Below are 27,894 nucleotides of genomic sequence, written 5' to 3'. Positions count from 1 at the left end.
TTGCCGCTCAAAAGTGAAAGTAAAACCCTCAAGTGTTGTCGCTATATTTCTGTGGAGTGTTGGTACGTGTTTGGTGGTATTCCACGGCCTTTTTCGCTTTGTAACTTTAACCCTTGTTTACCTTTTCTTCCGCAATCTTCTGTATTGTTTTCTATGAATCTGTTTTGCTTCATATATTTTTGACGTGTTTCTGTCACATCCTGACGTGTGTCCTCAATATTTTGTTATATTGTTTTTACCGAATGAAAATCTATCAATGAATTAGTTTAATTACTTGCATTGACATGTAATTCTATCAAATTGTTCTTGTATCAGTATCATGTAATAATATCGGGTTCTATCAATTACGTATGCAATTAGCGCTTTGAGAGCCAAGTAGCATACAATAACAATACGTATACAAACGACCTGAATACCCATAAAGGTATATGTGTGTTTGGTCGTACTCTATTTCATAATTCTGTTGCAATTTGTTTAAAAGTCAAACTTCTTTTTGCCTGGAGGAAATCGCTTGCTCCGTTTGCCGTGTGACTGGACGAGCACTTTGCAGTGTTTGATACGGAACGTCCGGCTTGGCAAGCGATAGCAAGCTGCTTGCTAACGGAACACACTGAAGAAGCTGCTCGCCAATTGGGACATTTGTGGAGAAAGTCATACATGATTATCTTCAGACATTTACAATATCGTCTTTGATGTGGAACGTTGCGAATTATAAGTGCCAAGCAATCCCATGTCGTGACACAAATAGGACCACGGGTCCTGAAGCTCACCTGGATCAGGAGCAACATGCCACTCAAACACCCCACAGACCCTGATATTTTTAATGCTGTGAACAAACTTTGGTACATCATGGGCGATGAAGGTTGTGATGAAGTTTCATTGAAATAGTCTGTGTAGTTTCAGAGAAGAGAGCAAATACCTCTTTTGGGTGTGGGGGGGGAGAGGGGTGTGGGGGGGGGGGCGGAGGGGTGTGGGGGGGATTAAACCCTCCTCCCTCCTCCCTGTGGACCCCCTGAATGAGTGCAGATTTTTATGTGGTAAATACACCTTCGTTAGGCATCGGATATGAAGCTTGTGGCCAAGTTTCGTCAAAATCGTGTGTTTGGTTCAAGTGATTAATGACTGAAGTGTTTACAGACTCACTGACTCGCTGACTTACCTACGGACACTGCTCGATTGCATAATTGTCCTTGTCCTTCAGTTGCCCTTTATGTGATATCAAATACACATGAAATGTCCTCTTTCTGCAGATATGATCAAGAGTGAAAATGTCCATGATGTTGCATCTCTTCCTCAGCTGGAAGGCTTCAAAATGATAGAGAAGATTGGTGAAGGTATTGATACTTGGCTCAGATCATCTTTAGACACTTTGCAAACCAGAATGCAAGTACAATTTTCCTTGGATTTTTCAAGACAATATAATAACCTCTTGTTCCCACCTCTCCGTCCAACCGCCTCACCCTGGGTGCTTTTGATCTTAGGAACTTTTAGTTCTGTATACCTGGCAACGAGGAAGCTGGCTCCTGATGGGCCAGAAGAGACCTTGGCTGTAAAATACATCATACCGACGAGTCACCCCCATCGCATTGCTACAGAACTGCAGTGTCTTCAAATGGCAGGGTTTGTAACTCAGTGAGGAACACATTGCTCGAGTTGATTCATCATTAACATGCAGTAATTATTACAACTTAAATCTGAAAAATGGTGGTCTCAGCTTTGGCTTGAGACATTGTCCTAGTAGGGTAATGGAGCTTCAGAAAGCCTTGCTTATTCGTCTGATTTGTCTCCAGGGATACGGATAATGTCATGGGCATTCGAGACTGCGTTCGACACGAAGACCGTGTTACCATCATCATGGATTATTTTGAGCACGATAATTTATCTGTGAGTTTCTTTCTTTATCTGGTCTGTGGTTACGTGTTTGGGAAACATGTTGTAGTCACGACACCCTTTGGCATTCAAACTTCAAACCTCCGTGGTTTCTTTGATTGCCCCCTATGTATGCATGGTTTGTATGGGCTCTGCGTCCAAAAACAAAAAGGGACAAAACTCGGTGGAGAAATGTTTATAGCATCAGGCAGTTCGAACCCGATCCTGGCCGAGTCATACGAACGACCTTAAAATTGGTGCCTGTTCCAGAATTTAAAAAAGGATAAAGCACAGATAAACAGCCAGAGGTTGGTGTCCACGGGAAGGAGGAAAATTCTCATTGATTCGCTGAGTACGGAGAGATAAGTGACGTCATATTTAAAGAAGGTGTCAACGGCACCCCAGAGTGCCCTGGGAAGTTACATCACTTCCCCTAAGCGCAGTGGCTGTCTTTGTCTGAAGTCCATTCCGGTGTTGTCTCCTTTGTGTGTGCGTGATTTGTGTTGCAGGTCTTAAATAAGCATCGGCCTCTGTAGGAGCAAACTAGAGCGAAGTCGATGGCGCGCCATCGCAAATCCCCACTCTTCCCATCTAAAGCAAGGTTGAAAGATGATCAAAAGTTCTACCAGGAATTATCAAGTTTTAAGTAAAAAAATTTTTTGACCCTATGGCCATTCTCCAGGGGGTCAAATCCAAAAAATCACGACATTTAATGCATCATCCCTCAATGGTGATTGCACATACAAAGTTTCATTTGAAAACATTTTTAAATGTGCCCCTAATTGAATTTTTCAGTATTTAATAATAATAATAATAATTCATTTATTTTGTATAGCGCTTTTCAAGAAGCCCAAAGGCGCTTTGACAGACTGGAAAACATAATGCATAACAATACATGAAAACAACAATTGCAAAAAGACAAGAATCAATAGGGAAATATTCAAAGCAAAAAGGAGGGAGAAGGAGAAGAGATAGTCAGGGGTTAAATGCTGTGGGTTAAATGTTGAATGCAGTGTTGAACAGGTGGGTCTTGAGTGATGTTTTGAATGTGGTGAGTGAGGAGGAGTCTCTGATGGTGTGAGGTAGTGAGTTCCAGAGGGTGGGAGCAGCGATGGAGAAGGCCCTGTCCCCCCAGGATCTGAATTTGGTCCGGATGGGGGGGGGGGGGGGGGTCAGGAGGTTGGTACCAGCAGAGCGGAGGTTGCGGGTGGGAGTGTGTCTGGAGAGGAGGTCAGCCAGGTAGGATGGGGCCAGGTTATGGAGGGCTTTGTAGGTCAAGAGGAGGATTTTGTACTGGATTCTCTGGGGGATGGGGAGCCAGTGAAGCTTGTAAAGGACGGGGGTGATGTGGTCACGGGTCCGGGAATGGGTGAGTAGACGGGCAGCGGAGTTCTGAATGTATTGGAGTTTATTGGTGATTATTGAGGGTGAACCATTGAGGAGGCTGTTGCAGTAGTCCAGACGGGAGGTGTTGAAGGCGTGGATGAGGGTTTCTGCAGCCGTGGAGGAGAGGGATGAGCGGAGACGGGCAATGTTTTTCAGGTGAAAGAAGGCTGACTTTGTGATCTGTTTAGTGTATTTGTCGAAGGAGAGGGTTTGGTCAAAGATGACGCCAAGATTCCGGATGTGAGGGGAGGTGGATACTGGGATACCGTCGATGTTGAGGGCAAAGTTATGTGTGGATTTTGTGAGCGTTTTTGGGCCAATGATGATTATTTCAGATTTATCACAGTTAAGCTTGAGGAAGTTGATTTGAAGCCAGGATTTTATTTCGGTGATGCAGTTTGTCAGGATAGAGTGGGTGTCGGTGGAGACGGACTTGGTGGAGATGAAAAGCTGGATGTCATCGGCGAAGCAGTGGAATTGGAGACCATGACGGCGGATTAAGTGACCGAGGGGGGACAGGTAAAGGATGAAGAGGAGGGGGGCCAAGAACTGAACCTTGGGGGACACCTTGGGGGAGGGAAGCAGTGGGGGATTTGCAGTTATTGATGGAGATGAACTGGCGTCTGTCAGAGAGGTATGATTTAATCCAAGAGATGGCAGTGCCGGTAACGTTAAAGGTGGATTCAAGTCGGGTGAAGAGGATGGTGTGATCGATGGTGTCAAAGGCAGCGCTGAGGTCGAGGAGGACGAGAATGTTGAGGTTGCCAGCGTCAGAGGAGAGGAGAAGGTCGTTGGTGATTTTGAGGAGAGCAGTTTCAGTACTGTGGTTGGAGCGGAATCCGGATTGGAATGTTTCATACAGGTTATTGGCAGAGAGGTGATGTTTGAGTTGAGAGGCTACAGCGTGTTCCAAAACTTTTGACAGAAAGGGTAGGTTGGAGATGGGTCTGAAGTTGTTTAGGGTGTCAGGGTTTAGACCAGGTTTTTTTAGAATGGGGGTAACAGCAGCAATTTTGAGGGAAGGTGGGACGATGCCTGTAGACAGGGAGGAGTTTATTGTTGCAATGATAAGTGGAGAGAGAGCAGGGAGGGAGGCCTTGACAAAGCTGGAGGGAATGGGGTCAAGAGTGCAGGTGGCAGTTTTCATTCCTATGAGGAGTTCAGAGAGGTCAGTAGGGGAGATTGGGGAGAACCGAGACAGGAGATGGCAGGACAAGGGGGGGCAGGTGGTTGGAGGGGGAGCGGGTGCGGCGGTGGTCAAGCTGTTGTAGATGTTGTCAATTTTGCGTTGGAAGAAAGAGAGGAAGGAGATGCAGTTGTCTACTGTGAATGACTGGGTGGTGGTGTTCAGGGGGCGGAGGAGTTTGTTTATTGTCGAGAAGAGTGTTTTTGGGTTTCCGGAGCCAGAGTGGATAATTTGAGAGTAGTAGGCGGAGCGGGCGCGGGAGAGGGCATCTTTGTAGTGTTGTAGGTGGTCCTTGTAGGCTTGGGAGTGAACTGTGAGACCTGTTTTATTGCGGAGTCTTTCAAGTTGGCGAGCACGAGTTTTCATCAGGTGGAGTTCAGGGGTAAACCAGGGAGCAGAATGGGTGAAAGAAACTGTTTTGGTTTTTACAGGCGCAAGCTGGTCAAGGCAGGAGGAGAGAGTGTGGTTGTAGTAGTCAGTGAATAGTAGTAGTCAGTAGTAGTCAGTGATTTGACCTTTTGACCCCAAACGAGGAGGTGGCGCCAAAAATGACACTGTACTTTCTCTACTTAGGGTGATCATAACTACCAAGTTTGGTAAATTTCTGCACAACCGTTTAGGAGATAGCATTAAATAGTGGACCCATTAAATATGTAACAATTTTTTGGGATTTCACCCCTGGTTTATGCCCTTAGGGTCACGGGTCAAAAAGGACAAAATAGTTTTTACTCTAAATTTGATATTTGTCATTCCCGGTGGAACTTTTTGTCATTTTCAATCTTGCTTTCAGTGATAAGCGTGGGAATTTGCAAGAGCGCACCATCGACTACACTTTAGTTTTATTTGATAGTTATGTGCAAGACGTTTTTGCTTTTCAAATTTTTTTGTAATTACTTTGAGCATATATTGTGCTTGTGTTTTGTTTTTTTTTCAGGGCAGGTGTACACGTCTAGTGCTGTAGTAAGGTGCGATGTGATTTACCACTCGTTGCTTTTAGCTACAGCCGCCGGATAGCTCTACGAGCTAAAAGAAGGCCTAGTGTGTAAGCCCTTCCTTCCGTTACATAGCCTCTACACTTGCCAATACTTGCTCACTTACAATACAATACTCACTAATCCTCTTGAAGAAGTTCTGTCACTCAAGCTTTTGGGTCTCACTATCTGCCATGATCTTTCCTGGGAAAACCACATCTGCAAGCTGGCCTCTAAAGCCAGTTGCCGACTGGGCATCCTCCGTCGTGCGAAGTCCTTTCTGGGCACTTCTGTGCTCCTCACCACATACAAAGCTTTCATCCGCAGCTCGATGGAATACTGCTCTCCACTCTGGGCCGGTGCTCCTGCCTCACACCTAGCTCGGCTTCATGCGGTTGAAACCAAAGCGTTCAGAATCATTGGAATCTCCCGTGATGAAGCTCATTCTGAAGGCCTTTCTCTCTCTCTCTCTCTCTCTCTCTCTCTCTCTCTCTCTCTCTCTCTCCTTTCTGTCTTCTACCGACTTTCTTCTACCGTAGGTGTTCTTTCTGTCTTCTACCGACTCCTCCAAACTTGCTCCACCTGTTCTGTCTGTTCTCTGTCCCCCAAATATTCCTGCAGGACGCACAAGATCTGCCAGAAAACATCTTCTGGTGAAACTGCCAAAATCAAGACTCTCTGCTCACCTTCACTCCTTCGTTCCTCTTTTCTCCTGCTTCTGGAACAAACTCCCACACTCTCTTCAATTTCACTCCTCCCTCCAGGTCTTTAAAACAGCTGTTCACCACCATCTCTTATCTTCCCCCATCCAAAACCTTGATCTTTTCTACCCCCGTTAAAACACCCCAAATCCACCTCTTTGAATCCCCAGCTTCTTTCCTGACATTCCTAGAAGTGTTCATTTGCTTTATATCGTGTACCCCTCCCTCTTCCCTCAGCCCTCCCCCTTCCACAGATCTACCGACGTCCCTGTTCTCTTCTGTTGTTGTGCTTGTGTGCTTCCCTCTCTCCCCCTCTTATCTCACGCTCCCTTCATTGCATGTTATTATGTTCAATGTGTTAGCTCTTACACGAGCCACGATTCTGTATCCCAAAATATATATATATACTTTCTGACTACCTCCTAGTGGTGCACCATGGTAACAGTGCTCTTGAGGGCACTGGCTAAATGTCTGGAGGATCTCGGAGTAGGTTGGTACCCTAGAGGTGTAGCGTGCATGGCCGGCCATTGTGAGGACTTGCTGTAACACTCACTAATCCAACCAGGGTTGATCGAGCTCTTTATCCTTGGTAGGCATCCACCTCGGAGAAGGAAACTCTGATTGCACTTTGAAGGGAAAGTGGTTGTTCACCAGGGGTCAGTCTTAAGCCCAATCTTGTTCATCATGGTTCTTAAGGCCATATTGCAGGAACTTAGAGGAGACTTACCTTCGGAGATCCTGAATGCTGATGACTTAGTGCTGATAGCCGAGAGTGTGGAAGAGGTAATGGGTAAATATACGTATGGAAGGAGCGTATGGAGACCAGAGGATTGAAAGTGAATACAACAAAAACAAAAGCACTGATTCGTGGGATGGGAGAAGAAACTGGGTGAAAAAAATAAAAGGAAGGTGTTGGTAGCAACTCAGTATTGTGTAAATACTTGAACTGCTGGGTGCACAATCGATATTTCATGCCTTTTAAATAGAGGGTAAAGGAACTATGGAAGAAACAGCCATCCGGCGTGCCAGTCGAGCAAGATAAGCGCTGTATAATAATAAGCACAAACCTGCTATGCTGCTTTTTTTAAAATGTTATTTTGTTTTTATGTCTTTACTTTTTATCAGTAAGTTATTCTTTACATTTTCTCATAACAGATTAATTTGTCAGTTAAAGCTGCAAAATAAATTGACAGAATTTCTACATTTATTTCCACCCTCAAACCATTTGTTGTTTAATGTAACATCATTACTCTTGGAGAAATCTTTAACTTATGTTGGACGAAATGATTTTTGCGAGGGGGAGTGATGCAGACAGGTACATATTCTAGTTGAGCTTGGTGGATGGAAACGTTTACACGATCTGTGAACGGACCATGTACACGTTTAGCAAACATACTGACAGTTATGGGTGTGCAAATGAGGGTTCCTGTAACATTTTGAACATGAGAAATTCAAAACAAAATCATGGGGGCAAAAATCAAAGAATATTTAAATATAAGTAGATTTACCTTTAAAGATAAATATGTGTTGTACGGTCACCTTCTGGTGTGTCCTTCTGGTGGGTCCCGGTGTGTACCCTGGTTTAGAATAGGTACACCGTATCCCTGCGTGTCGTAAGAGGCGACTAAGAGGGTTGGCGTCAGGAAAGGCATCCGGCCATAAAAACATTGCCTCAAAAAGAGAACCATGACAATTACAACTACACATGGGCAGGGTACAGCCCGAAGTGGAGATCGGTTTCTGAGGTTTGGGACATGGAATGTAGGGACAATGACGGAGATCAGGAGAAGTGGTGGAAGTATTGGTCAGAAGAAGAGTGGACATATGTTGTGTGCAAGAGACGAGATGGAAGGGAAGTGGTGTGAGAATGGTGAAGGGTAGGCAGGGACAGAAATACAAGTTTGTGTGGCAAGGGTGCCTGGAGGGTGTGAATGGTGTTGGTGTCCTGTTTTCTGAGGAGTTTGTAGACAGTGTGGTGAGTGTGACGAGAGTGAGTGATAGGCTGATGATGGTGAAAATGATGATTGGAATGCTCTTGGTGAACGTCATCTCGGGATATGCTCCGCAGGTTGGTCGGAGCGATGAAGAGAAGGACAAGTTCTGGTGTGCGATAGAGAAGCTGATGGAAAACGTGAAAGATGAGGACGTTGTTGTGGTAGGAGGAGACCTAAATGGACATGTGGGAAGGAGTATGGACGGTTTTGAGGGAGTTCATGGGGGTTACGGATATGGTGTGAGAAATGGAGAAGGTGAAAGGATTTTGGAGTTTGCTGATGGAGCTGATTTGTTGATTTGTAATACTCAGTTCCAGAAAAAGGATAATAAGCTTGTTACATACACGTCAGGTGGGTCGACGACAACCGTTGACTACCTGATGGTGTGAAGGCGAGATAGGGGGCACCTCCGGGACACAAAGGTGATCCCGGGGGGAGGAGGCTGTTTCACAGCACCACTTGGTTGTCTGCGACATAAGGGTGAAAGGTGTGAGGAGAGCTCGGCGGTGAAGTACCAACCGAGAATGAAGGTGTGGAGGTTGAAAGAGGTGACAGTAAGGGAGGCATTAAAAGAGAGGCTGAGTAGGGTAGAGGATGATGTGGTTGAGCTTGAAAGTGGTTCGATGTCAATGAAAGATAGTCTGTTGGGAGCCGTTGGTGAGGTATGTGGATGGACAAAAGGACCACCGAGGCACTCGGAAACATGGTGGTGGGATAATGAAGTTGGAAAGAGGATTGACGACAAGAGGAAGAAGTTCAAGGAGTGGCAGAAGGCAAAGGGTACGGGAGCAGAAAAAGCAGAGCATGAAAGTTATAAGGTAGCCAAGAAGGCTGCAAAGAAAGAGGTAGCAAAGGCGCAGGAGGCATGTAGGAAAATGTTTGGAGAACGCTTGGATTCGGAAGAGGGTCAGAGAGCGGTATTCAGGATTGCAAAGCAGATAGCGAAAGAGAGGTGTGATGTGAAGGGGGTGAGTTGCTTGAAGGATGATGTGGGACAAATCGTTGTGGACCCAGATGGAATTAAAGGAAGATGGAAAAGATATATTGGAATGCAGTTGAATACAGAGAATGAATGGGATGGCAACATGGAGAGTAACCCAGTTTTAGGACCGGCAGAGAAGATAACTGAGAAGGAAGTTGAGGAAGCGATAAAAGCAATGAAGAGTAGAAAAGCAGGAGGGCTGATGGGAGTTGTGGGAGATATGTTGAAGGCAGCAGGAAGTTGGGGTGTGAAGAGAATGACAGAGATCTGTAATCTGGTGATGAAACAAGGCCGCATTCCAGTGGATTGGGAACTGAGTACCCTCTTCCCTCTATACAAGTGGAAAGGTGACCCTCTGGACTGTGGCTTGTATCGAGCGATAAAGTTATTGGAGCATGGAATGAAGGTATTGGAAAGGGTGTTGGAGAGGAGGATAAGGAAGAAAGTGAAGATCGACGAAATGCAGTTTGGATTTATGCCAGGAAGAGGAACGACAGACGCGCTCTTTATTGTGAGGCAGTTGCAGGAGAAGTACATGGAGAAGAGGAAGAAGTTGTTTCTTGGCTTTGTTGATCTGGAGAAAGCATTTGATGGGGTTCCACGTGAAGTATTGACATGGGCATTGAGGTAGTTAGGAGTGGAGGAATGGTTGATCAGAGTAGTGATGGCAATGTACAAAAGAGCGCGCACAACTGTAAGGACGAAGGACGGGAACAGTGGTGACTTTGAGGTGAAGGTGGGAGTGCATCAGGGGTCAGTACTAAGTCCACCACTATTTGTAGCTGTGATGGAGGTGCTGGCTCAGAACGTAAAGGAGGGTTTACGTGGGAGTTGTTGTATGCAGATGATCTGGTGTTGATTGCGGAAAGTATGGATGGACTGAAGGAAAAGATGAACAAGTGGAAGGAATGTATGGAGACAAAAGGTCTGAAGGTGAATATCGCAAAGACGAAGGTGATGGCAAGTGGTAAAGTATGTGGTGAGGTGGAAAGAACTGGGAAGTGGCCATGTGCTGTGTGCAGGAAGGGTGTCGGAGTGAACTCCATTCCAATGTGCGCTGATTGGGTTCATCAAAAATGTCGTGGTCTGAGAGGGTCATTAACCAGTGTGGCAGCTACATTCAAATGTAAGGTGTGCACAGAGGGAGCTGCAGATGGAGGAAATGTTAAGTTGGATCTTGGAGACGGCGTGAAGCTGGAAGGTGTGAAAACATTTTGCTGCCTCGGAGACATGCTGAATGGAGAAGGTAGATCAGACTCGGCAACGGTTGCTAGACTGAGATGTGCATGGAAGAAGTTTCGGGAACTGAGTGGCGTGCTGATGAGGGGAGTGTCGTTGATGCTGAAGGGAAAGGTGTATGCTGCATGTGTGAGACGTGTTATGATTTATGGGAGCGAGACATGGGTAATGAATGTGGAGCAGCATCGAAGGGTGGAAATGCGAATGGTTCCGTGGATGTGCGGAGTATCGTTGAGAGAGAGGAAGACAAATGGTGAATTGCGAAATATGATGGGAATAGAGCCTGTGATGGATGCTGTGAATAGGAACAGACTGAGATTGTTTGGTCATGTGTTGAGGAAGGATGAAAGTGACTGGTTGAGAAGAGTGATGGAAATGAATGTAGAAGGATGTCGAGGACGGGGAAGACCGAGAAAGACTCGGCTAAAGGTGGTGGAAGAAGAAATGCGGGCAAGGGGGTTAACAAGGAGAGATGCAGAAAATAGGGCAAAATGGAGAAGATTGTCATGGGGACCGCAAGGCTAACCATCGCTCTAGCAGGGAAAATGGCCTTAAAATTCATGTTGTTGTTTTGTTGGTCACCTTCTGGTGTGGTCCCCACCATCCCGTCTCTCACCCAAGTGATATTACTGGAGACTGCCTGAGATGAAGCAGGATGTTTAAACTCTGTCTTTACCTCCAAATCTCGTGTATCCAAACTATTCCGGTCTGTCCCCATCTTACCCCGACATATCCACTCTCTGCTGGATTCTGTCCTCACCTGAGAAGGTAGAGAACGTTATGTTTGGACTTGACCGTGCTTCGGAATAGCATCAGTGCCCATGTTCTCTCAAATCCTGCTCTGCCGTTCCTGCTTCCCTTTTGTCTGCTATTCAGTCTGTCCTTCCCTTTTCGCTGTTTCCAGTCTGCCCGGAAGTCAGCAAGCTTCGCAACCATCTGCAAGCATGGTGCAAAGCAGACCCTACCAACTATAGGCCAGTGAACTTGCTTCCAATTGCAAGAAAAGTTATGGAATACATCATTGTTAGTGATGCAAGTCTTTTCTGTTTTAAAACTTCTGAATCCCAAATCCAAATTCAAAATTTCTTCCAAATTTTCGAAATTTCAAATCCTTCTCCCAAAAACTAAAATTTCTGAAAAATCTCTGACCATCCGTTTGGATTCTATCCCGATCACTCAACTATTGGAATGCTTCTTTTGCTCCTTTCTCAGCAACGGTGAGACGACCCTCAATCTCAGACAAGAGGGTAGACCCCTCTCCCCTGACATATCCCGTGAATTTGACACAGTTTGGCATCCTGCTTTGCTTGCCAAACTCTCTGCGTGTCGCATAAAAGGCCGCCTTCATTCCTCCAATTCTCACTTCCTCCAATCGCACAGTCAGTGTTGCTGTCCATGGAGCCCTCTCCCAGTGAAGGTTCCTCAAAGCAGTGTTTTTGGCCCAGTCTTCTTCCTCGTCTGTATTTCCCAGACGTACGCACACTCGCCTCTAAGCTGTCTTGTATGTGTTTGAATCCCGACCCAGCTATAAACTATCGTCCTGGTGTTTCACAGGCGGGGTGATTCATAAATGTGTGTGCTGTTTGGATGGATGCTAAACTGGGCATTCCGTCTGTCGGCCTTGGTCAGCGGATCTTAAAGATCCCACGGTGTCCTTCTCAAAGAGTAGGCGAGTTATTTCCGGCACCATGAACAAATTCAAAATTCCTGGTCTCACCTACAGGGGGCACTGCATCAGCTACGCCGTCGGCCAATGATGCTACCCCTAAGGCTTGTGCTGCATACAAAAGCGCAAGACTTCATTGTCAAACGTGTGTTAGCCTTAACCCCCATCATGTAGAAAAAGCATTCTTCCATGCATAATTCCTCTTGCACCCAACTGTGTTACTTTTGAGTGGATTTTTATTTATCTTGCTTTCTTATAGGACGTAATCCAGGACTTGACTCTGGAAGAGGTCCGTGATTACATGAAGAACCTCCTCATTGCCTTGAGACACATCCATGAGCTTGGAATAGTTCATCGCGATGTAAAACCGAGCAATTTCCTTTACAACCGTAAACTTGGCAGGTTGGTCCACATATTGTTCAACAATGTTAAACCCTTGTGTTGAGATTAAAATGCAATAACCGAGGTTAACATAGGCCTGGCAGTTTTTATCCCCACGCTGTTTGAAAAAAAAAAACCCAGCAGATATTGTAATCTGATCTGTCTGTTCCGCTATCTCCTCCTAAAGCTTTGGTTCAGAAATTCACCAAACTTAGTAGTTATAATCACCACATCGCTAAAACGTGCAGGAGCATTATCATTTTTGGCCCCACCACCTGGGACAGGCTCAAAAGGTAAAGAAACAAAAGAGGCAATTAAGGGCACTTTTTCAACATTTTTGAATGAAACTTTATATGTGCAATCGACATCGGGAGACACATGAAATATGTAACGGGTTTTTAAAGTTTGAACTCCAATTCATGCCTCAGGGGGTGGTGATATCGGGTTACAGGGGCAAAAACGGGTAAAAAAAAATTTCACTCAAAATTTGATATTGGGTTATTCCAGGTGGAACTTCATGCCATCTTTCAACTTTGCTTGAGGCGGGAGGTGTGCCATCGACTTTGCTCTGGTTGTATTTATTCCTCATTCTGTACAGAAGGTGACACTCCTTGAAGAGTTAAACGTGAGAGGGTACCTGACTAACAGACTAACAGTGGTGAATTGGAATCTGCAGACAAATACACACTACAGAAGGCCAAAGGGGGAGGAAGTAGGGGGAGAGAGAGAAAAAGTGGTGGAGGGGGTCAACAGGTGGATAAAAAAAACTCAGAGGTATTACAGGAGATTCCATGAGATGGTGAAGGACTAGTGATCCAAGCACAAGACAGGCACACAACATCAGTTCCGTAAAATGGGTTGAATAGGGACAGCAGGGTGAATAGGGACACAAACTGAAAAAAAGTTCGGAAACTTTTTTCGCTGAAAATTTATAACCATACTGATTTGTTGATATTTGGGTTGAAAGTGTTCTCTTGTTTTTTTAAAAAGCAACTTATAGTCCATATTAACCCCATATATGGGTTAAATAGGAATAAATAGGATTTTTATGGCTGTTCCTATTCACCCCGTTTTACGGTGAATAGGGACAGTCACTAATACAAAAAAATAATAATCAAGAAATAGTGACAGTTTGGAGAAACCTTTTATCCCATTTTTTTTTTCATTGGCACCGTGGTTTATATTATGGGTGGGTATTATGGGTTTATATTATATTATCCCATATTTATATTATGAGTTTATATTATGTGCATCCATCTGAGCTATCAATTTAGCAATAAGTTGGAAACTCAGGATTGTTTCTTGATTATTTTTTTTGTATTAGTGACTGTCCCTATTCACCCCGTTTAAAAATCCTATTTATTCCTATTTAACCCATATATGGGGTTAATAGGGACTATAAGTTGCTTTTTAAAAAACCAAGAGAACACTTTCAACCCAAATATCAACAAATCAGTATGGTTATCAATTTTCAGCGAAAAATGTTTCTGAACTTTTTTTCAGTTTGTGTCCCTATTCACCTTGCTGACCCTATTCACCCCATTTTACGGTTCCACAGATGAGAGAAAAGTGTGAAGCTGGATGTGTAAGTGCTGGTTTTTGAGGAAGAACACGTGACCAAGTTGGTTTGGGGATGTCATTTGCACAAAGTTGTACTAAAGTCTAAAAAGGAAGCTCTAATTTATGGGTAAACACCATCTATAGGGGTTGCACGTTTGTATGGGAGGTTTAACTTGAGGAATATGACTGAATTGCAATTGTGAGACGATGGATATTTCCCCCAATTGTCTGTAGATATGCACTGGTTGACTTTGGCTTGGCACAGGGGATGGATCACACTATGCTACCATTATTGAAATCCAAGTCATCCTTGTTTCCAATGGTCAAGCCAAGGGGCCACGACAAAGCCTGTGCCTCTTTCTCTGAACTCCCAGCAAAGGCTGCAAAAAGATCGCACATGTTATTTGATGGAAAAACCAAGGTAAATTCTGTTGTTTTTAGTTTTTATTTGAAAGGCCTCACCTGTTGTGGTGGTCTTCACATGATTTTCAATTTTCATTGGATTTTATATCAGGCGGTTTGTGGTACGGTATAATGAATCGCGATTGTTAAAACTTAAATCCTCTCAACTAAATGTTGATAGAGGTATCAAAGCACAACATCTGATATTGATTCCACAAGGGCGTGTTGAAAAGTAATGCCTCCAATGCTTTGTCTCCAAAACAGGTAAAGATACTCGAATGAAACAGACAGATACTAACATCAATCTTTATTCTACCGTGGTACATAATGTTTTCTCAATGTAATCCCCAATGCAGTCCGCACGTTTCTACCAACGTTCAAGAAGTTTTGTGACGTCGTTCCGATATAACCGTGTGTGCTGCTGGCTTCACCAGCGCTTGACAGCGGCCTTGACATCCTCGTCGGAATAACAATGTTCTCTACGAAGCTGAATCTTAACTTTGGGGAAGATATTAAAATCTGACGGAGCCAAATTGGGGCTGGTGATTCTTGGTGGCGGTACTAAATTGACCATGTCTTACTCTCAAGATCGTAATGGTGCACTTGACTCATCTCTGGTCAGTCATCCCAACTGTCATCACCAGCGCTTCACTGCTCTGACAACGTCTTGCGGCACTCTGCCATCTTGACTAACGTAGCACTGAGAAACATAGTGTCAGAATCACGAAACTTTGCACCTTATGGCGGAAGGAACTCATGTGCGGTCTGAGTTTTGTTTAATTCAAATACCTTTACCTGTTTTGGAGAAAAATAATTAGGATGCATTACTTTTCAACACGCCCTCATACATGGGAATATTGTCACAAAAGCCTACTTCATCTCATGCAACGATTTATTCCAATCACGTATGCAGCTCTCCTAGCATCCTCTTGATCCTGTAACCACCTGATTCCTATGGTGAGGCAGTTACAGTCAAGTAGGTTTCTTTTTCAATATGGGAGGCCAACTCGTCTGAGGGAAATGTTAACTTGTTAAGGCTTACAACGAGTGTCAATGCTTGTGCAAGCCAGACACCGCTTTGCTATTCTCAAGGTCTTCAACCAGTTTCTTTCCTCGGTTATGTTGGCGCCTTGTCAAGTTCGCCTCTGATGAATGCACACCTTACATCCCATCCCTCCCAAACGGCATCACTGCAGATTCTGCCAGAGATATGGCAGAGTGTCTCGAACAGAATGCAGATTCTGCCAGAGATACGGCAGAATGTCTCAAACAGAATGCAGATTCTGCCAGAGATACGGCAGAATGTCTCAAACAGAATGCAGATTATGTTTTTTGCCGTGGCCTCGTTGAAAATAAAGTAGTAAGGATCTTGCTTTGAAGAAAGGCTCACGCCAAAACGTAAATTCACTTTTTAACTCAACTGGACTACCGTCCAGTTGAGTTCATCACATACTGAACCCTCCGTCGTCTCGTCGTCGTCGTCCATTAACTTTTCGACGTTAACACTCCAGCGTCCACAAATATCAACCGATTCTGATCAAACTTGACATGCAGCACCCTTACCCCAAGGACCAGGTTGGTATTACATTTCAGCCCGATCCATTGAAAAATGGCGGACTTAGGCGACCGGACTGCCAATTGGGAACCACGTAATTAATGGTCTACACTGCAGTATCGGACAAAACTAGTTTAGCTGCTCTGATGTCACCAACCTTCAAGTACACATGAAGTGCCTGATGAAATGACTTGAAATCTCGTGCTCAATGCTGATAAAAACCTAAAAAAATCCTGTTGCTTGCACTGCCATGCCATTTGCTGTCATGGCACGTTAAAACAGATCAAACCTTAGGCTTGGTCGGAGACTCGGAGCGGGTTCTTTGCTTGTGCGTAAAAACATATATACAGACTTGGCATTTAATATGGAATTTTTTTTTTGTGGGTGTGAACTTTTTTTTTTTTTTTGTGTACAAGATCGAGGCTCGTGAAAGAGCTAACATTAATCACACAAAAAGACAAACCGACACACAAAACACAAAAAACAAGGGGAGCGGCAGACAAGATGGGGAGGGAGGGGGAAGGACACAAACACAACATTTGAGAGCAGGGACATCGGGAGGACTTGGGGGGGAGGTGGGAGAGGAATAAAACATATGAACACTGCAAGGACTCTGGGGTGAATTCCCGGGGGTAGAAAAGATCAAGGTTTTCGATGGGGGAAGATAAGAGATGGTGGTGAACAGCTGTTTTAAAGACCTGGAGGGAGGAGTGGGATTGAAGGGAGTGGGGGAGTTTGTTCCAGAGGCGGGAGAAAAGGGGAATGAAAGAGTGAAGGTGAGCAGAGAGCCTAGACTTTGGCAGTTTAACCATAAGAGGGTTGCAGGCAGATCTTGTGCGACCTGAAGGAATATTGGGGGGACAGAGCACAGAGAGAGCTGGGGGAGCAAGGCCGGAGAGGAGTCGGTAGAAGACAGAAAGACCACCAACCTGCCTGCGGTGAGTGAGTGAAAGGCCCTCGGAGTTGACTACATCGCAGGAGATTCCAATGATTCTGAAAGCTTTGGCCTCAACAGCGTGAAGCCGAGCAAGGTGTGAGGCAGGAGCACCAGCCCAGAGGGGGGAACAGTATTCCATTGAGCTGCGGATGAAAGCCTTGTATGTGGTGAGGAGCTCAGGTGTGCCAAGGAAGGACTTCGCACGACGGAGGATGCCCAGTCGGCGACTGGCTTTGGAGGCCAGCTTGGAAATGTGGTTTTCCCAAGAAAGATCATGGCAGATAGTGAGACCCAAAAGCTTGAGCGACAGAACTTCTTGGAGAGGATTGTTAAGAAAGTAGATGGGAGGGTTGTCCAGTCGGTCTTTTCGGAGAGACGTAGTGAGAGTGTGAGATTTGTCAGGATTGAAAGAGATGTTCCATTTGTTTGACCAGTCTGTGATTTTGTCAAGGTCTGCAGAGAGGGAGAAGGCTGCAGACTGTCGATCTGAGGGATAAAGGTATGGAGCAAAGAGATAGAGAGGATTTTCCAAAGAGCCGAAGAGATCATTGATGAAGACCAGAAAAAGCACAGGTCCCAGAACACTGCCTTGGGGAACTCCAGCCTGAACAGGAAGGGGAGATGAGAAAAATTCATTCAGGGCCACACATTGCCTACGACCAGAGAGGAAATCCGCAAGCCATGAGTGGAGATTTCCCTGAATACCATAGGAGGTGAGTTTGGTGAGCAGAGCTGGGTGCCAGACCGTATCGAAGGCACGTGATATGTCAAGTGAGACAGCTCTGATTTCCTGTTTGGCATTGAGGACCTCCATCCATTGTTGAGACAGCAGAAGCAACATGTCCAGAGTAGAATGACCTGGTCTGAATCCAAATTGATGATCAGAGATCAAGCCATTGGAGAAGAGGAAGGATTTGATATCTGAAGCAATGATGGATTCCATGACTTTGCTGATAATTGGGAGCAGGCTGATTGGTCTGTAGTTGCAAGGATCTGTTTTTGCACCTTTTTTGTGTAAAGCGGTAATGTTTGCTGATTTCCAAGATGCTGGCAGATGACCTTGAGCAAAAGAGAGGGTGAAAAGAACAGAGAGAGGGTGAGATAGAGCGGCAGAGCAGGATTTTAGGACCCGCGGGCTGATGCCATCTGGTCCAGTTGCAGAATCAGCGTCGAGGTTTGATAAAAAACTTCTCCACCTTGTCAGGAGAGAAGGATACAGAGTCCAGGAGCAGTTGGGTTCGACTGGGAAAGGTGGGAACAGAGAGAGATGGGTTTGGGACACAAGATTTTGAGGCAAACACAGAGTTGAGGCATTCGGCTTTGTCACGTGCGGTGTCAACTGTGTAGCCATTTGAGGTAAGGGAGGGGATGGAGGGGGAACAAACACCAGAAACGGATTTGACCAGACGCCACCAGGATTTGGAGGAAGGAGACAGGTTTGAGAGTTCAATCTTGAATGTGGAGAGATAGTGCTTCCTGGCACTCCTGAGGGTAGAAACACACTTGTTTCGAGCTTGGGGGAAGGAACTGAGATTGCCTTCAGTTGGATTTGCCTTCCAAGATGCAAAGGCAAGTTGTTTCAGGGCAACTGCCTCACCACAAGATTCAGTGTACCATGGACGGGAGGAAAGACAACTGAAGACGAGATGGGATAAATCTGTGCATGAGAGAAAGCAGTTTGCTTTGGAAGAATTCCCAGGAAGAATTGATGTCAGAGGCATTAGAGATGGGAGACCAGTCCAGTTGATTGATGGCTGCTTGCAGACCGTGCCAGTCGGCCTGAGTGAAATGCCAGACTCGTCGACGCTGAGGAGGCTCTCTGAGAATGGCCAGAGAGATGTCCACTTTAACAAGCACATGATCAGAAGAACCGATTGGAGCAGAAGAAGAGCAGCAGACATTTGCAGGGAAGTTAGTCATAACCAAGTCCAGAAGAGAAGATACTCCATTGACTGAGATCCGGGTCGGGAAATTGACAGATTGTGTCAGTCCCAATGAGTCGCAGAAGTCCTTTGCTGAGGTGCCATGGCTGGTGAGAGATGAACCCACACCCAGCCAGCTGGCATGATGACAGTGATGACAGCCTCAGGGGATGCCTGGACGCCTGCTGGCATGATGACAACTTACTTTTCAAGATGTCTTAGAACCAAAAGTTCATTGGAATTATGTTGAAATTATTCTAGATTTTGTTAATGTGACCTTTAAAAGAAACAAAAACCACATTTGACATTTCGAAACAAATAAATTGATCCTTGAAAGTGATGTAAACTGATATCAAACTCAATTCGTGTACAGTACTGCGTTAAACTTCTGTACGTTTTCCAGAAGTATCTCTTTATTTTGCACATTAGCCAAATTTTTTTTAAACAAAAACAAAAGTTAAATTACGACTGGGATTACGGACAGTAAAATTACAGTTCAGTACTTCGTGTAACCCCCACCAGCATTCAGGAGAGCACGTGCACGTTGAGGCATGCTGTTCACGAGATTTTCCAAAGTTTGGACAGGAATCGCTTGCCATGCAGTGACAATAGCCTGCTGCAATTCACGCACAGATGGCGGCTGCTGGTCCAAGTTGTCGATTTGACGCGTTAATTCTTCCCACAAGTTCTCTATCGGATTCATATCCGGGGACATGGCAGGCCACTCCATATGCTCTCCACCACGGTCAGCAAGAAAGTGTTGGATCATGCGAGGACGATGAGGCCGTGCATTGTCATCTTGGAAGACAAAGTTTCCTTGAAAGGCTGCACGAGCTAATGGAAGCAATGTTTCTTCCAGAATGGCCCTGTACTTGAACTGCTTCAGGTTTCCATTCAGAACAACAAGGTCAGTTTTGCCCCCTGCATGAAAAGCAGCCCAAACGGTCACCCCACCACCTCCAGCTTGGACTCTTGGCACTATACAATCTTTGTTGTAGGCTTCATGCACTTGTCTGCGCACTCGGACGCAGCCATCTTGACGATAGACCAGAAATCTAGACTCGTCACTGAAGATCACGTGATTCCAGTGTCCTGGCTGCCATTGATGGTGCTCTCTGGCCCACTGCAATCGGCGCTGGCGGTGTTGTCTGGTCAGGCGTAGCTTTCTCAGGGGACGCCTGGCACGATAGCCTGCTTGAACCAGTCGTTGGTTGACTAGCCTTCTGGATACAGGCACATTTGTCAGTTGCTGCCACTCAGCCCTAAGCCGATTAGCTGTCTTGGTATGGCCATTGCGGACTAACCGGTGCAGCTGGCGATCATCCCTCCTTGTGGTTCTGCGGGGACGTCCTGGCCTCGGTATTGGAGTAGGGACACCCCTCTGAGCATTTCGTTTCAGGATCTTTGACATCTGACCTTGAGTGATGCCATACTGCCGAGCAATAGTACGCTGTTTCATGCCGTAATTTCGTAAAGCCACCACTCCATGCCAAACAGCATTGTGGAGTTGACGGACCATCTCCAGAGGAAGCGGCAATAACTTTTGGAGACGTGCAGCAGTTGTTTTCCACTAATACACAACGCAACAACCCTTATATACCCAATTGTGAAGTCAATCGTCAAATGTACCTGTCCGTACATTTTGCCACGCCACCTGTGATATAATCCTGTTGTTGACTTCTTGCTGCGACAGACAATCAGTGACTTGGTTCTTTTAACAAAGAAATCACCAAAGTGTAAAAGAAACTCACCAGATTGATATACTGAGGAAAGAAAGTAAACCCAAGTCAAGAAAAAAAAAAATTCCATATTAAATGCCAAGTCTGTAAATGGAAAGTGTAACTAGAACCGCTCACCGTATATTCAGGAATATACACAGTATGATGGGGAACTGTTCCCGATTGCTACGCAAGTTCTACTACTCATGAATATTCATGAATAATCCATCCTCGGAGTTCCTGAACAAATTCAGATACCACGATTTAATAACTGTAATAAGCATGTTTTGTTTTTGAGTAAATAAGAAAGGATTCTTGAGCAAGTGATGTCACTTTAAGTTGACAAAGCTACAGGTTCCATCTCGATCGCATCAAATAATGAAAAGACAAAAGATATTTTACAATCAAAACAAAGGTTCCCCCCACCCCTCCCAACATGGAGCCAATGTGGTCAGTCGATGCTCAGAGTATACCCGAGAGCATCTAAAATCCCAAAGCTTCCGGTCCCCTTGCCTTTATGGCTTCGCACTCACAGAATCGAGGTGAGTATGCACCCTGTTCTCTTCATTTCTGCAAACCCCCTTTCAAAAAATCTTGGATCCGCCCCTGGAGTGGATGATACATATACACACTTGCTCCATTATACGGTATATAGATTTGTCGAGCATCGCTAGTAGGTGAGTGGCAGTAAAAAAAAAAAGCATATATATTTGGTTATTTTTTCCTGCATTACTCCATGGACCGGCAGTCTTCTTTCCGCGGGCCAAAAGTGGTCTGTGGACCAGCGGTTAAGAATCTGTGCTCTAAAGCACCACAGTCACATGATCATGAACACAGAAAACCGGGGCAAGATGAAGATTGAGCAGGTAGTTAATGTAAAGGTCCAAGGCTGCCTCGGGAGTAGCAGCTTGCATGAACTCCACAGCTATCCAGAGAGCTTCTCTGTCCCTCCCCATATATTTCAGTAGCCCCCCCTCCCCCTCCCCCTCCTCCCACCTCAAGCTGCAAGCATGCCGTCTCCATTTTCCCTGAGGTGTTGCTGTCCGAGCCCTCCAGCCAATCACAAGCTGCCTCCTAGCCTAGCATCAGCACCTCAACTCAACCAGGCTGCACCAACGCTTCATCCAATGAGTGGTGCTGATTATTGGCAGACCTGCCGCCTTACTAAGCACCGATCCGTGGTGGCAATGCAGGGGGGGGGAGGGGGGAGTTTCTTCCTCTTCCTTAAGGTATCCAACAGATGGGGGGTGGGCAAACTGCAGTGTGGCCCGTGATGCTTATCTCTCGCCTGGTTCAACACTGGAGAACAGAGAGATAAACCCTTTCTTAGGCACTGCAGGTCACAACACCATCTTCCAGCGATTAAAAAAAAACAAACAGGATGAATTATCACCAATCACAGGCCCTTAATACAGGGTAGAAAACCACTATAACCAAGAAAGAGCAATCAGATTGCAGACCCTCACCAGGATATGTATTTAGTGGTTTTTAAGGCTTTTGTGTTAAAACAAATATGGCGGTTGAACCACATGACCGAAGACGTCATCATTAATTTTTTTCTCCACCAATTTATCCCGAGATGATGCCCAACACATTTCATCTTGATCGGATGAGGTTTTGCACTAATTATGACGTCATAATGGAGGCACCTATGGCATAATCATTAACATATTTTATTTCCCATGGAGAGGTTCGTTACAATGAGCCATGTCTCAATTTTTTCTATGCAGCGCTTTCGGAGATATAGAGATGCAAAGTTTTTCGGTTTTTCCAAGATGGTGGCCGAACCATGTGACCGACGACATTATAATTATCATACAAAAATTATACAGGTGGAGTTGCACCTGCGGTGAAACTTTCCTGTCAATCGGACCAACAGTTGCAGAGAAAATGATATTTATTCTGTGTGGACAAACAGACAAACAAATAAATAGACAGACAGACAGACAAACGGACTCAAATGCAATACCCTCTCCTCTGGCGAGGATAACTATGTGAACTCAAGTGGGTCTATACCTTAATTCTAGTGTGTGGTCCCTCTCCCCCCCCCCCCCCCCCCTCCACCCTTGAACATCACTGTTTTTTCATTATGTGTGTAACTGTTAACAGCCTGGATTCACTGACATGGAGACTAGAAGTTACTCAGACGTTTAATTTTAGGTGAGGTATGTTTGTAATTGTTGGCTGAATGTGCACTAATGTTAATTATCATGTTAATTTCAGGGTCTGTTGAAAAAGTGTCTTGCTTCTCAGGGCAAAGGCACTCGGCTGGCATCATATCCCAGCAGGAAGTCTGGCCAACGCCCATCTGCAAGGGCCCTGCAACCTCCACATGCACCATCACCAATATGCCGATGCTTCCTTTTTGATCGTGTCTGCCGTACCTGTCTTGCCAGGTTTTGTTTCCACATTCATTATTTCCCAAATCTCAAATCATTGAAAGCATTTGCATGTTTGTGTATCTTTTGTGCTAAGTTTTGAAAAATGAAACTTGGACTTGTTTTTACCTCCACCACCGAAGGTAGGCAGAGGTTATGTTTTCGCTCCTGTCTGTCTGTTTGTGAACAGGATATCTCAAAAAGTTGTGGATGGATTCAGATGAAATTTGGTGGACAGGTTTAGTTGGGTATGTGACAAGGACGAAATGATTCGATTTTGGTGAAGATCCCAATACTAGGATTTCTAAGTGATTCTTCAACATCGAGAGATAGATAGGGCCAAAAACGACGTGTAGCACGAAATTTGGTGGACAGGTTGGGTGTGTGACAAGGCCCAAATGGTTTCGGTTTTGGTGAAGATCTGGATCCAGTTCTAGATCATATAATTTTAAAGTGATTCTTCACCATTAGGTAATAGCGCTAAAACCGATATACAGTATAGCAGGATATCTCAAAACGTTATGGACGGATTCAGCCGAAATTTGGTGGACAGGTTGGGTGTGTGACGAGGACGAATCAGTTTGAATTTGGTTACGATCTGAATCCGCACCCAGATACGATAATTTTGTTAAGTGATTCTTCACCACTGACTGTTCGGGCCAAAACGATATATAGCAAGATATTTCAAAAAGTTGTGGACGGATTATGACAAGGAAGTCAAGATCATCTACGTGATCCTATACTCGATAAACTCCGCGCGGAAGCACGACGCAATGAGGAATACTGCTTACTAGCTCAGGCCGTAAATACTGGCTTTTCAGCAAACCGTTTACTACTGCTTACTAGCTCTTTCCTGGGAAAACCACATTTCAAATCTGGCTTCCAAAGCCAGTCGCCGACTGGGCATCCTCCGTCGTGCGAAGTCCTTCCTTGGCACACCTGAGCTCCTCACCACATTCAAGGCTTTCATCCGCAGCTCAATGGAATACTGTTCCCCCCTCTGGGCTGGTGCTCCTGCCTCACACCTAGCTCGTCTTCACGCTGTTGACACAAAAGCGTTCAGAATCATTGGAATCTCCCGCGATGAAGCTACCTCCGAGGGCCTTTCACTTACTCACCGCAGGCAGGTTGGTGGTCTTTCTGTCTTCTACCGACTCCTCTCCGGCCTTGCCCCCCCCCAGCTCTCTCTGGGCTCTGTCCCCCAAATATTCCTACAGGTTGCACAAGATCTGCCTGCAACCCTCTTATGGTTAAACTGCCAAAATCAACACACTCTGCTCACCTTCACTCCTTCATTCCTCTTTTCTCCCGCCTCTGGAACAAACTCCCTCACTCTCTTCATTCCCACTCCTCCCTCCAAGTCTTTAAAACAGCTGTTCACCACCATCTCATCTTCCCCCATCCAAAACCTTGATCTTTTCTACCCCCACTAATTTCAGCCCAAATCCACTTTTTTGAAATACCAACTTCTTTCCTGGAAGTCCTTGGTGTCCTTGTGTTTATACTTCTCCCACCCCCCCCCCCCTTCCCACGCCTCCTCCCCCCAAGCCCTCTCCCTCCCACACATCTCCCGATGTCCCTGCTCTCAAATGTTGTGTTTGTGTGCTTCCCCTTTTCTCCCCATCTTGTCTACCGCTCCCCTTTTTATATACTTTGTTTGTTTGCCTGTTTGATTTGTTTGTGTGATAAATGTTAGCTCTTTCACGAGCCTCGATTCTGTATACAAAAAAAAAACGTGGCGAATTAGTTGGTTAGGTGAAAAGAACAAGCGATTAGATTTTGGTTCAGGTGAGAATCCAGATCAGACCTCTCGGTGGGGTACAAAATGTAAACTGTTTGGCCTGGTGGAAGTATGCTGTCTACCGAATGCCATTCTAGTCATGCTAAAAGTCTAGTTTGAGTTCAAATCACGACCCAGTTGTGTCCCCTCACCGTGGTTGGTTATTTTGAAGAAATCTTTTGTTTCTGTTTTGTTTTTGTCTCTTCCAAGCTAATGAGCCCTCGTCGAGAAACAGCCAAGATTATTCCCTGCATGACAAAAGCTGGGATGATTACGTTTCTTTTGAGTACCGTACTTGCATCCATGTAAACGATACGAAGCAGCTTCTCCGATGTCTGTTAGAATAGCTATCTCCTTTCACACCGCTTTGCACATCTCACAAAGCTTTAGGCATAATTAACTAATTTCATCTAATTTCAATAACATCTCAACACATAATTAATTAATTAACAACCTCTTACTTACTTACTTGCAACATTTATATTTACTTCCAACTTTTATTCAGTTTGGCCAAGTCAAAAGTGTCAAAGCATTCTTTATTATATTTCAGGTGACGGTGCTTCAAGCCCAACTGTCTGTGTTGTCTCCATTTGCTTCGTCACAGCATTGTTGTTGTTTTATGGTGTTTGCTTCCTATCAAATGCCATTCTATTCCATTATCCATTTTTGATGTGTGTGTATCCACTCGTTACAAGTAATATCTTGTCGAAGAACCATAGAACCATAGTTCTACACGCTACAGTCAATACTAATGGACCTTTTCTTTGATAATAACACTTGTGATTGGGGGTTTGTTTTTTATTAGGCGTGAACAGACTGCTCCCAGGGCAGGTACCTCCGGTTTTCGCCCTCCTGAGGTCTTGCTCAAATATCCTCGTCAAGATTCTGGTAGGTACTTTTATAGTTGAAAGGTGACCACTACCTCTTCTAAGGACTCGTAAAACACCAGTGAATAGCAAGCTGGAGACTTTTTCTTTTTTTCCTTCCCAATCCTCCAGCCGTCGACATATGGGCAGCAGGAGTCATATTCTTGAGCTTACTCAGTGCCCACTACCCATTCTTCCGTGCCGCTGATGACCTCATGGCCTTGGCACAGGTCATCGTTCTGCGGGGAAGTCTTGAAGTGGTTGCAGCTGCGGATTATTTTGGTGAGGTGGATGATGGATTGTTTTGATAATACAAATATATAAAAGTTATTTTGTAGTGCAGTCGGACCTCGACATTTGCGGTCCCAACATTCGCAGACCCGGCGTATTCGCGGTTCACATGTTTCCTGCTTCTACATTCGCAGTTCGTGTATTCACAGTTTTAAAAAAACAACAAAAAACAAATATATGCTGTGTATATATATATATATATTATACACATCAGGGCTGGTCTCCTATATCTACTGCCACTGATATTGATTGAACCTGGGAATTCTTCCACAGAAACCTGCAATATCTTATGCACAGATTCATCCATCCCATCTCGTCGTCAATTATCTTACCCATCCTTCTGCTCTTGGTACTCGGAATTCTGTGGTGAGGCAATTGCTTTAAAACAACTTGATCCTCTGGCAAATCCAAATGAAGACAACCTCAAACATTCCAAAAAGCTCGCAAAAAAATATATTCCCCCCCTCCTCACCCCCATTCAAAAAATTGCCCCCTCGTTCGCGGATTCGACATTTGCGGCATTTTCCAGGAACGTATCCCCTGCGAATGTCGGGGTCCGCCTGTACTTTATCTTTATTTATCTCTTTTATTTATTATTTTTTCATGCATCTCCTCCGTTCAGTCTTTTTATTGATATCCATCATTTTTGTTTGTCATTGGCTGTGTTGTCGAACCCTGGTGTTGGGCTAGCGGCTAGGGTGCCGGCTTAGGATCCTGTGATCCTGGGTTCGAATCCCGGTCGATCGCTGAATTAACGCCAGGGGGGTTGACTCAGCCTGTCATCCTTCCGAGGTCGGCTAATTGAGTACCAGTTCACTGGTAATTCCCTGTTTGTCGTAAAAAGGCGACAAAAAGGGTTGGCGGCAGGAAGGGCATCCGGCCGTAAAACATTGCTTCAAAAAGGGGACCGAAAAACAACAACAACCACGGTCCCCGAAAAAGGCCAACCCCCGCTTGCGGGGAAAAAATGGCCTCTAAAGGTGGTTTTTAATTTTTTTTTATTGGCTGTGTTGTCAGGCGTCAGGAAGGGCATCCGGCCATAAAAACATTGCCTCAAAACAGGGAACCATGATTGTCATGGGGCCCGCAAGGCTAACCCCTGCTCTGGCGGGGAAAATGGCCTTAAAACGATCATTCATTCATTCATTCATTCATTCATTCATTGGCTGTGTTGTATCAGTTCTAACTTGTATGTGTTGCCCAGGCAAGGCCTTGCTGTGTAGCATGGAATGCCCACCCGTTCAGTTCCGTATGCTGTGTGAAAGCCTCCGTGCTGGCAGACGGCAAAACCTTGGGTCGGATTCAGAGTCTGGTAAACCTCCAAGCAAGCGTGCGAGGATGGATAATTTCCCGACACAGTCTGAGGGATGGACCACCGAGTCGGCTGCTGGTGGTTGGAATTCGGTGCCAGATTCTGCCTACGATCTTCTAGGTCGATTGTTGGAGTTGAACCCGCACCTGCGTATATCTGCTGAAGCTTCCCTGCAGCACGAGTTCTTCAGCATCCCTCAGGCCCATGTCACACTCACTGTCCACATAGCAGAGACTACATAGCCGGGAACAGCCGATGCACTGACAGTCAAACATTTGAATTTTTCAAATGTTTTTTTTATACAAGTGTATATCTTAAAGTATTGACAAAGTTGAAAGGTACCTTTTAGAGATTAATTTTTATGACTAATGGAACAAGACATGTTGAGGTTGGTTTTGTGTAACTTGACTTTTGTTTATTTGTGGTATTGAAGAGGTTGCTTTAAATCATGATCCAATGGACCCTGCTTGAAGAATGGCTTGAGGTTCTATATGAATAGGGCCTGCCTACTATCCTGATGCTTCTTCCTCTTCAGGTTTATGTGCACAAACAATTTTAGGTTAACTCCTACACTTTGATTACAAAATTTCTAAAGAGTGGTTTACATATTGCATTTTAATTTTTTAAACTTCTTCTCCCTCTTCCACCTACTCCTCTCATTCTTCACTCACACACTGGTCTGTTTCTCATACAATTCCCAACCTCCACATGTAAGGATTTAGCCTGAATTTCAAGGGAAATTGCTCATTTTATTTAAATTATTCATCCTGTCTAATAAAATTTGAGATGTTTTTAGCA

The 27,894-nt window shown here is 45.0% G+C and overlaps 1 protein-coding gene across 1 annotated transcript; it reads left to right on the top strand.

Moving 5' to 3' along the window:
* On the top strand, window positions 1–27,894 carry CDC7 (cell division cycle 7). Its single transcript, XM_068109673.2, has 10 exons — window positions 1–62; window positions 1,251–1,334; window positions 1,482–1,620; window positions 1,791–1,884; window positions 12,254–12,396; window positions 14,170–14,356; window positions 22,693–22,865; window positions 25,433–25,515; window positions 25,626–25,775; window positions 26,989–27,894. The coding sequence occupies exons 2-10, from the start codon at window positions 1,253–1,255 to the stop codon at window positions 27,336–27,338; spliced, it is 1,401 nt and encodes a 466-aa protein (XP_067965774.2). The 5' UTR covers window positions 1–62; window positions 1,251–1,252; the 3' UTR covers window positions 27,339–27,894.

The sequence above is a fragment of the Myxine glutinosa genome, chromosome 3 (assembly GCF_964187855.1).
Source record: "Myxine glutinosa chromosome 3, kmMyxGlut1.1, whole genome shotgun sequence".
Classification (NCBI taxonomy): Eukaryota; Metazoa; Chordata; class Myxini; order Myxiniformes; family Myxinidae; genus Myxine; species Myxine glutinosa.
The sequence above is the reverse complement of the archived record's forward strand: the minus strand, read 5'-3'. Positions and strand labels throughout refer to the sequence as shown.